Genomic DNA, 9782 nt, shown 5'->3' with positions numbered 1-9782 from the left:
TATAAAAAATTATTATTTATACACTAAAATCAGTTATAAATGTATTATAAATATATGTGTGGTTTAATTTTATTTTAATGTGTATTTATATTTGAACATATATTTTATAATGTGACCGGCTTTGAAGACTAATTTTGATATACAGTAGCATTATTCTTTACAGATGTACATTATAATTGACCTTAAATTTTTCCATTAAAGAAACACTTCCCCATGTATCACTTCTTATTCCCATAACACAACCATGAAGATCTTTCTTTCTTTAAGGACATTGTCCTTTCTATGTTGCCTTCTCTTCGCTGCTAGTAACTTAGCATCTGAATCACACGCTTCAGTAATTTCGCAGGAGTTCCAATACTTCTGTGATGAGCATAGCATTACCATAGACATTGAAGGCAACTACACAACCAATAACACCTACCATACCAACTTCAACACTCTTATGTCAAATATTCTCAACAACAAAAAAATCGATTACGGTTTCTACAACGTCTCATACGGCGAGTACCCAAATAGAGTGTACGCCATTGGACTATATAGAGGAGACATTAAGCCGGAGCAGTGCCGAACTTGCCTAAACCAATCCAGAGCCAATCTCACGGCGGTTTGTCCGAATCGCAAGGTGGCTATCGGGTGGTACAACGACGAACTATGCATGCTGCGATACTCGAATCGCAGCATATTCGACCGGATGGACAATGGACCGGCTTATTACAAGAAAAGCGACAAAAACGCCACGGATTTGAATGAGTTCAATACAAAATTGAACGATTTGTTGAATGGCTTGAAAAGCAAAGCTTCTTCTGGTGACTCTCGATTAAAGTATGCTGTGGGAAACTTTAGTCTTTCCAATTTTGATGATGTTTATGGTCTTGTTCAGTGCACGCCTGATTTGTCTGGAGAAGATTGTGATAACTGCATAGCTCAATCTATTGAAAGAATATCAAAAGATTGTTGTAAGGATAGCATGGGTGGTAGGGTTGTTAGGCCAAGTTGTTTTATGAGATTTGAGACATCGTATCAATTGTATGGGCCAACGGCGTATACGCCACCTTCGCCGCCAGCATCTCCGCCGCCCACCACCACCTCTGTAACTAACCCGTCTTCAGGAGGTATTTACTATCCGTAATAAACATAAAAAAAAGTAAAGTCCATAAAATGCATTATGTCCAAAGGAGGAGTTCTAGTATGTCATGCTGTGTTGGCTACCTTAGTTATAGTATTTTAAAAAATATTTTTAAAATTAAAATAATATTCTTTTATTGTTAAAGAAAAAATTTAGGAGCCATCTACGACCTAAGCCAACTTAATTCAATCATTTATATTTCTAATTTTAAAATTTAAAAAATTAGAATGGTGAGAGATTTTTTTTATAACAGACTTCTTGTTTTTCAACTAGTTGATTCTAGTTGGCTATCCTCCTAATTAGTTTTCTAGCAAAACTGTATTGTTAAATAACATTTTGTATAGAAAGTATTGTTAAAAAAAGTGTTATTAAAATATAAAAAATATTACTTTAATTTTAACAATACATATATAGTCACTTTAATCATGGTAGCATAATTTTACTCTTCTCTTCTGCTGTTAAATATTGTTCATTAAGATAAATTCACTTTGCTTTCTTTCTTTGTTACACTATCCAAACTTCTTGTCACTGTATCAACCCTAGTAGCTTAATGCACTTTTATTATTTTTTAAAAAAATATTAAACTTTATTACAAGTATCTAATTAAGAAATTGATGTTAATCTTATGTCCCACTAAAGATTATATATGAAATTTTGCAGGAAAGAGCCACACTTCAGTACTAGTCATCGCCATAACAATACCTATAGTGGCTGTGATTATGTTCATGTTTATTTTTATCCGCAGCAGGTATCTAAGAAAGAGGAAGCAAAGGAAAATCAATTCAAGTGAGTTGAAATGTTTAATTTGATCTATGACTTCATTCAATATTTGATTTAATTCTTAATAGCAATTTTAACATGTAGGACAAATTTTTATTTGTGTTTTTTCTAGGTTTTTCTTTTCCGTTATTTTCACTTTTTTATACGACAGAAAATAAAAAATATTCCACTTAAAATAGAAAACTTTTTATACATACTTCAACTACCAAACAAAATTATGTATTGTTTATCTCTAACTCTCTTTTAATTTGTGTTTGAAAAAGTTACTTTTAAACACTGCTTAATATTAAAAAAGTACAATGTATTCTTATAACATAAAAAGACACATTTTTTTTCTATCAATTTTGAGAATTACCCGGTTAATTTAAATTGTCATCCATGTCAAACACCAGAGGATGATAACACTGAAGATATGGAAATTGTTGAGTCATTACAATTTAACTTGGAGAGTATACGAGACGCTACAAATGACTTTTCTGATGCTAATAAGCTTGGACAAGGTGGATTTGGGGCTGTTTACAAAGTCTGTTATAGTAGTAATATTAGATAGGTGAATTATAAGATCATTATGGTATGATTGTGGTGGCAATGGAAGTTTGATAAAACACCAAAAAAAAAGTTTCAAAACTTAACATCACATTTTTTATTTGATCACACTTTTTTTTTTCAAATTAAAAAGTGTAGCCAAATAGTAAAAAAAATGTGACTTTAACTTTAACTATAATTTTTAAATGTTACTAAAGTGTCATAACTACTATAATAATAGCCACCACAGAATTTTTTAATGATAAGTTGTTTATGTTTTGTATTCTTAAAACTTGCTATAATATTGTCAAATATATATATATATATATATTCTTGACAAATAATTTCTGGCTATATATATATTGTATGTTTTTACTTGTTAGGGTATTCTCATTAATGGACTATAAAAAGGTTGGTAAGGAGTTCTGGTCAAGGAGACCTAGAATTTAAGAATGAAGTGTTGTTACTGGCTAAGCTTCAACATCGAAATTTAGTTAGCCTACTTGGTTTTTGTTTGGAAGGAAGGGAAAGGTTACTCGTCTATGAATTTGTATCCAATAAAAGTCTTGATTACTTTATATTTGGTAGGTTTAAATACCTCTATTTTTTTCATTTTGGTTTCAAATTAAGTTTAATGAGATCATTTTAAATTTCATGTGCTTTGAATATATACATGTGTAGATCCCAGCAAGAGAGCAAATTTGGTTTGGGAAAGCTGCCACAGAATCATTGGAGGTATTGCTCGAGGCCTTGTCTACCTTCATGAGGATTCTCGATTGCGTATTATTCATCGTGATCTCAAAGTAGCAAATATTCTTTTAGATGAAAAGATGAATCCTAAGATATCAGATTTTGGTACTGCAAAACTATTTGCTACAAGTCAAACTCACTCTAATACAAATAGAATTGTTGGAACTTAGTAAGTATATATTAAAATCTACTTAGTTTTCCTTTAGTATTAATATCATTAAGCTTACTAATTGACACTATGTTACCTATCTTGTTATGCAGTGGATATATGGCACCTGAATATCACACTGTTTTCTCATTATGCCTTCCTTATCTATTTGTACCTTAAGAGTTACCACACAAACCTAATAGCAAGGGCTCGGAAGATTAATTGTTAGCACAAATTAATAAAAGGATACTAATCTGAGAAAATTCTTGCAGGCATGGAGAAATTGGAAGGATGGGACAATTTCAAACATTATAGATACCTCATTAAGAAATAGTTCACAGAATAAAATAATAAGATTCATCCACATTGCTTTACTATGTGTTCAAGCAAATGAAGCTGATAGACCAACCATGGCTACAGTTTTACTCATGCTTAATAATCATTCGGTCACACTCGCAGTACCTTCAGAAACTACATTTTTGCTGAATACAGGATCAAACACATCGACAAAAGGACCAGCACAAGAATCAGTCAATAAAGCCTCAATTACTGATCCATATCTTCGCTAGTTTCAAAATACTACGTTTAAAAATTGAAATACATTTTCCTTTAATTTTAGAAAATGTCATGTCAACTATGCTATATAGTATATAGGTGCTATATTTGGGTTAATATACTACTTTATCAGACAAAGCTGAAAAATACATAAGGGAAATCACCCCATTCATGAAATTTATTGGTGACTATCTAAGTTTGCAACTTCATACCTATTTGAAACTACTACACTATTCATTTTGTTATCAATTGCTGAATTTAATTTTGATATCAGTGTAAAACAGTTTTGTACTTACATCCAATTATATAACCCGATATCAGCAAAAATAATACTTTTCACATTAACCTTGTAAATGATCATTCAAAAAAACGAAAAATGAACAACTGCGTAAAACGTTTACACTGTCAATACATCAAAATTAAACTCATCACTTGCTATAACTTGTAGTAGAAACACGGCTGTTTTGAAAATTAACAGGTTGCATAAATTAACATATTGCATGGAAAATGGCTCTAAAAGTTAAAAACACTGAAATTTAGCAAGAGCATATCTGCCATTAAGGGCATAAATACATGCATAGCTCATTGAGGAGTTACCACTAAATTAACTCAGATATGGAGGCTGCTATTGTTTGATCTCAAACGTAAGCCAAAATCAAACAATATATTCCTACCCTAGATGTAAAAGATGCATTTTGATTCTTGCTGATATCATCTTAGTAAGTACATACAACAATATACGCCAACTCATGCATCTAGTTCTCATAACCCCTTACCAGTTACCACACACCATCGAGTTCAGGAGAGCTCAACTATCCTTGCTCATTTTTTGGAATTATGATTTCCCTTTCGTTTTTCATCATCAAGAGATGAAGGCTTTCTACCATCATTTCCAGCATCACCACTTCTGATTCCATCATCCTCGTTATCATCTTCAGCACTGCTTTCATCTGAATCTGTGTCCGTGTCTTTGCCATCAGCGGCCAATGAAATCGCAGGCTGACAACTGGAAATTGCTGATTCAGCAGCAGCCACAGCCTCAGGCGTATTAAGATCCGCAACACCAAGCATCAAATCCTTAAAAAGAAAAAGATTGAGCAAAAAAACCAATGCAATAATCAACTATTTGCAGGTCAGTAGCACGAATCATACATAGAAGATATGACATGGATTGAACAATGAATTACCATTTCAATAACTTTGGATTCATTTCCAGTGAGCTCTTCAATATTGTAACTCTCAGGATGATCCTACAAATTTTCAAAACAAAGCAACAAGAAAATAGATAGGCGAACAAAGGGAGAAAATGGTTGTGAAACAATAAAAATATGGCTTCAATCAGAACTCAAATTTGAACCTTCGCATCAAGTTCCAGCCGCTTATTTGCTTCTGACATCACTCCTAAGAAATCTTTAACCTTCCCTAAAACTGCATCAATACAAAATAAAAAAAAAGGTCATGTTAGGTTAAAAATATTGCAGCTCAATTTTGTGATTCCATCTTAGGGCTATGCTCTACTCAAAGTACTAGTTCAGTGATTACAACTATAATATTCACTTGTACTAAGTATTAACTAGGTAGTTTCATTTGAACACCAAAGTCCGCAGTGAAATATTGTGAAAAAGAAAATCATTATCATGTATATCAACAATAAAAGCATTCAGTTATCTTCTACTGATAACATCAACAACTACTTAATTAAGAACAAGGGACTAACCCCATACTAAAAATGTAGAACAGTAAAACAACAAAACATGTGAACAAGCAGAGAAAATCTAATCAAAAAAATCCCACAGACCAATGAAACAGATTTTGCCATCAAATATTTAGGTTCTTATTTCATTGCCATAACTACAAATATAAGATCACAAAATTTGATTTCCCAGCCTAAACTAGTTCGCTTCTATGTTATAACAATAGCTTGGAATATGCAGACAATCCTTTTGGCATTGCACTTGAAAGCGCCAACTAAGAACACAAATCAAAATAAATTAAGAATAAGACCACATCAAAGTCAGACACTAATACGAAACGAAGGATAAACAAAAAGATAAACACTGAAATTGAATAAAAAGATAAATTGAAATTAAAATAGAAAACAACAGAATAGGTTGAAATTGAATACAAAAGGAATTACGCTACTTTTTATCCAATTTTTTGATGCAACAACAAAAGGATTCTCTCAACTTAACTTGTCAACACTATAATTTGAGAATTGAATCGAAGGGAATCACTCAATCTTCTATCCAATTTTCCGATGCAACAAGAGAGTGACTCACTCGACCTCACTTGTCCATGTCATGGTTTCAAAACCAAAAAAGTGGTTTTTCACACCTCTAATTTCTCAATGACGACTACAATAGTTTAGGAAATATTTACAACCTCATATTAGGTTAAAATAAAGAAAACCCTATGCCCACTGACATAAAACACAATCTACTAACTAACTAAATAAAATTAAAGTACATGAAATTATATTAAACACTCTTTAATATTTAAAAAATATAAACTAATAACTACTAAATAATACTTAAACTATTCATGACACAAACTTTTGAAGCACGTATCAGACACACTTATGGGCAACAACTCTGGCACTAGTAGAGAATAACTATATCCCTATTGAGATCCAAGTCCAACTGCAATGCTCATTAACTTATTCACAATTATAAAGTATCATGATTCATCTCACTAGCAGGCAATGTAATTGGGGGTTATGAATGCCATATGCATCAGCATGATTGTAAAACTTATAAAAGCATATCATATCATATTGAGTCCAATTAAGCAATCTGAATGAATAATAAAATAGGCTTGAGACACTAGAAGCAAACAAGAGTAATCTGTTGAAATATGAAGAGAGATATCATTGTTAGATAGTGGTTAGTAATTTGGACGGTGCATTTATGGAGAGTAGTTGAGAAGGTACTCTAGATTTATCACTCTCCTCTCTATATATGTTGGCCTTTTTCCTTATAACGATACATAACAATTCACACAATCAGTAATAATCTCTCTCTCTTGTCTAATTACTCTAATATTTCCAGCTGAGTAACCATGAATCTTAATATAACATCAAAGACATGGTATCCTCCTTGAAAACTGTTACGGCGCTGCTGCCGTCCACCATTGTCAAATCTGACCAAAGACCACACCCTTGGCATCCAGCAATGGCCAACCTCTCCAACCTTGTCAACAGTGTTGCTCTTCGACAAGCCACGTGTTGCCACATTCAACATATCTCTGACAAACAAGTCACCGACTTTACTTCCACTAGTGCCTGAGGGCACATCAACCACTGTATTCTGCTGCCAACTCCTGCAGCTACTGACACCTCAATGCTCACCTCTTTGTGCTATCTCTGCATATGTGTTTATCTCCTTGATCAAGCCGCTAGTCCACTACAGTATCAAACTTGATTTATCCCAAATGGGTGCCATGACTATTTTGAGTATTGATCTCCTGCTTCTAATAGTGCAAGTCTGTGTAACCTCCTCCAGCATCTCCCTATTCTTACTTTTGGTATCTAATCCTCTTGGCACAATGGTGCGTTTATTTTGAGATACAGATGGCCTTTCTTTAGTCTTCATATTATATTTCCACAAGTATTATTGTAAAAAGCTTAGAGCTTAGTAACTTTAGCTTGAGGGTGAGTCTTAGAGAAGTAGTTTATCCTTAAATATCTCATAATATCAAATAATATCTTCTATAGGTTATTTATGTTCTAAGCTTGATAAATATTATCTATATGCTCAAGCTTGTGGGGAAGTGATGAAAGGAAAAGGAGAGGGCGAGAGTCAAAACGGAGAGAATGCGAGGATAAGAGTTTGTTAGTTCACAGCTGTAAAATAAACATGATGATAGAGCAAAGTAATAAATTTCAGAGCAATTGACACAATTAGTAATAATCTTTCTCTCATTTGTCCAGTTACTCTAATATTTCCAGCTGAATAACCAGGAATAACATAATCAAATTCAAAATCTAGAAAAGATAAAGCATTCACAATTTCAGAACAATATCATCTGATTCCATACTGCAGAATGTTTCAAAAGAAAATTTCTTCAGGTAGAATATGGACTAATCTCAACTACTAATGAAAAGGCCGCATAGATCTACCAATCATTCACTTTTACTCAATTATATGACTTACTAACAATGAGAGATAACTATTATCAAATTATTAAACAATTAAAACTACCAATAATCAAATATTTCATTGAGATCTTTAATTATTTCTACCTTCAATAATAATAGTACTACTATTCAAAACCCAACATGAATAATTAAATACTTAAATAAATAAATACGACAAGAATAATAACAGCCAAGTGTTATTAAACAAAAATGAACTTAATTATTAGCATAGGTCCTACTTCCACCAAAAATAAATAAATAAAATTTAAAAATATAAGAACTTGAGATGAATTTGAAACAGTACGTTGGCTTTTGGGAATAGGAGAAGTAAGAGGAGTGCCATTAGGGGGAAGTATCTTAGCTTGAGTGCATTGTTCTCTTTTGCCGTTACAAACAAGAAGTGTGGATTCTGCATAAAAGTGAAAAAAATAAAAAAAAATCAAACTTCAACAATAAGATATCTAAAGCAAAATATATATAAAATAAATAAAAAAGAAAAAAGAAAAGGGAGAAAAAAATAGACCTAAGGATGAGAGGGGTGTGGCCTTGTGCTCCAAGTGAAGAAGCTCCTTGCTCCTTTCTGCCATGGAGACTCTGGCAGTTATGACTTGTGAGGAAAACAAAGGTTCATGGTGAGACAAACACAAAGAGAATAAGGAAAAGAGTAAGACCAACATGGTCCCCGCCCCATCCCCCATTTTGCATAACTTCCCAGTCCCCACACTGTACCCTTAACATCAACATCAAACTAAGTGCATATTTTGTTAACCAAGGAAACAGAACAGTATGTAGTTTGTGATTCTCTCCACAATTAGAACACCATGACAATTGTAAAATCAGAATAAAATCAAAATCCAGAATGCATAAGAATGATAAAGAAGCCAAAACAACTTCTGCCTATAACCAATCAACAAAGAAGCCAAAACAACTTCAATTTTTCAAGCTTTTTTCCAACTAAGTGCATATTTGTTAACAAAGGAAACAGAACAGTTTGTGATTCAACCCAAACAAGCTGTTTCAATTACAAGTCCCATTCTCCTTTTTAAGTTTTAATAAACAAACACACGGTTCTCATAGCGTAGAGTTCAATTGACATGCAATCAGAGTCAAAAATCAATCAGAACAAAAACAGAGCAACACTTAAGAGCATGAGCATTGAGCACAAAAAAATGACTTCTGAACAAAACAAACTCAGAGTAGCCATTAAAAATTCAACGAAGAACAAAACATGATTTCTGAACATTGAGGAATGAGGAGTGACCACTGACCAGTGAGCAGTGAGCATTGAGGATTGTTAATATGATTTCTGAACAAAAAAAAAAATGAAGAACTACAGCAGTGTGCAGATCTAAAGCTAATCATTCAGGATTTCAAAATGATTTCTGAAAAAAATGAAAAAAAACGAAGAAGCTTCGACGAGCACGACGGACAAGAAGCCATTACCTTCGAGGGACGAGCACGACGGACGACGGCGACGAGCACGACGAGAGACGGCGGGCAAAGCGCGACTGAGCAGCGAGAAGAACGGACGAGGAACAGGGGAACGAGGAGAGGGGCTGGAGCACGACGAACAGACGAAGCTTTTGGGCGCGACGGACGGCGGCGGCGGTGGAGGAGGCTAGGGTTTTTTTGGGGGAAACAGGAAGAGCTCTGTTCTTTTTGAGGGTGAAGACGTGAAGTGAAGAGAAACTGAGAGTGATGAGAGGACTCACTATGGTCTTGGAGAAGAGCTGAGGAACAGAGGAAGTGAAAACGGAGAAAGG

General features: G+C 33.6%; 1 protein-coding gene and 1 pseudogene across 1 annotated transcript; one reads left to right on the top strand and one right to left on the bottom strand.

Annotated features, from left to right (window-relative positions):
* Positions 1-244: 244 nt before the first annotated feature.
* On the top strand, positions 245-4133 carry LOC107463438 (cysteine-rich receptor-like protein kinase 44; annotated as a pseudogene).
* Positions 4134-4346: 213 nt separating this feature from the next.
* LOC107463584 (uncharacterized) lies at positions 4347-9782 on the bottom strand. Its single transcript, XM_016082399.3, has 6 exons — positions 9463-9782; positions 8543-8626; positions 8324-8428; positions 5242-5312; positions 5072-5134; positions 4347-4961 (listed from the first exon to the last, which is right to left on the bottom strand). Exons 2-6 carry the CDS (start codon positions 8604-8606, stop codon positions 4707-4709), a joined length of 558 nt encoding a protein of 185 aa, XP_015937885.1. The 5' UTR covers positions 8607-8626; positions 9463-9782; the 3' UTR covers positions 4347-4706.

The sequence above is a fragment of the Arachis duranensis genome, chromosome 8 (genome assembly GCF_000817695.3).
Source record: "Arachis duranensis cultivar V14167 chromosome 8, aradu.V14167.gnm2.J7QH, whole genome shotgun sequence".
Classification (NCBI taxonomy): domain Eukaryota; kingdom Viridiplantae; phylum Streptophyta; class Magnoliopsida; order Fabales; family Fabaceae; genus Arachis; species Arachis duranensis.
The sequence above is the reverse complement of the archived record's forward strand: the minus strand, read 5'-3'. Positions and strand labels throughout refer to the sequence as shown.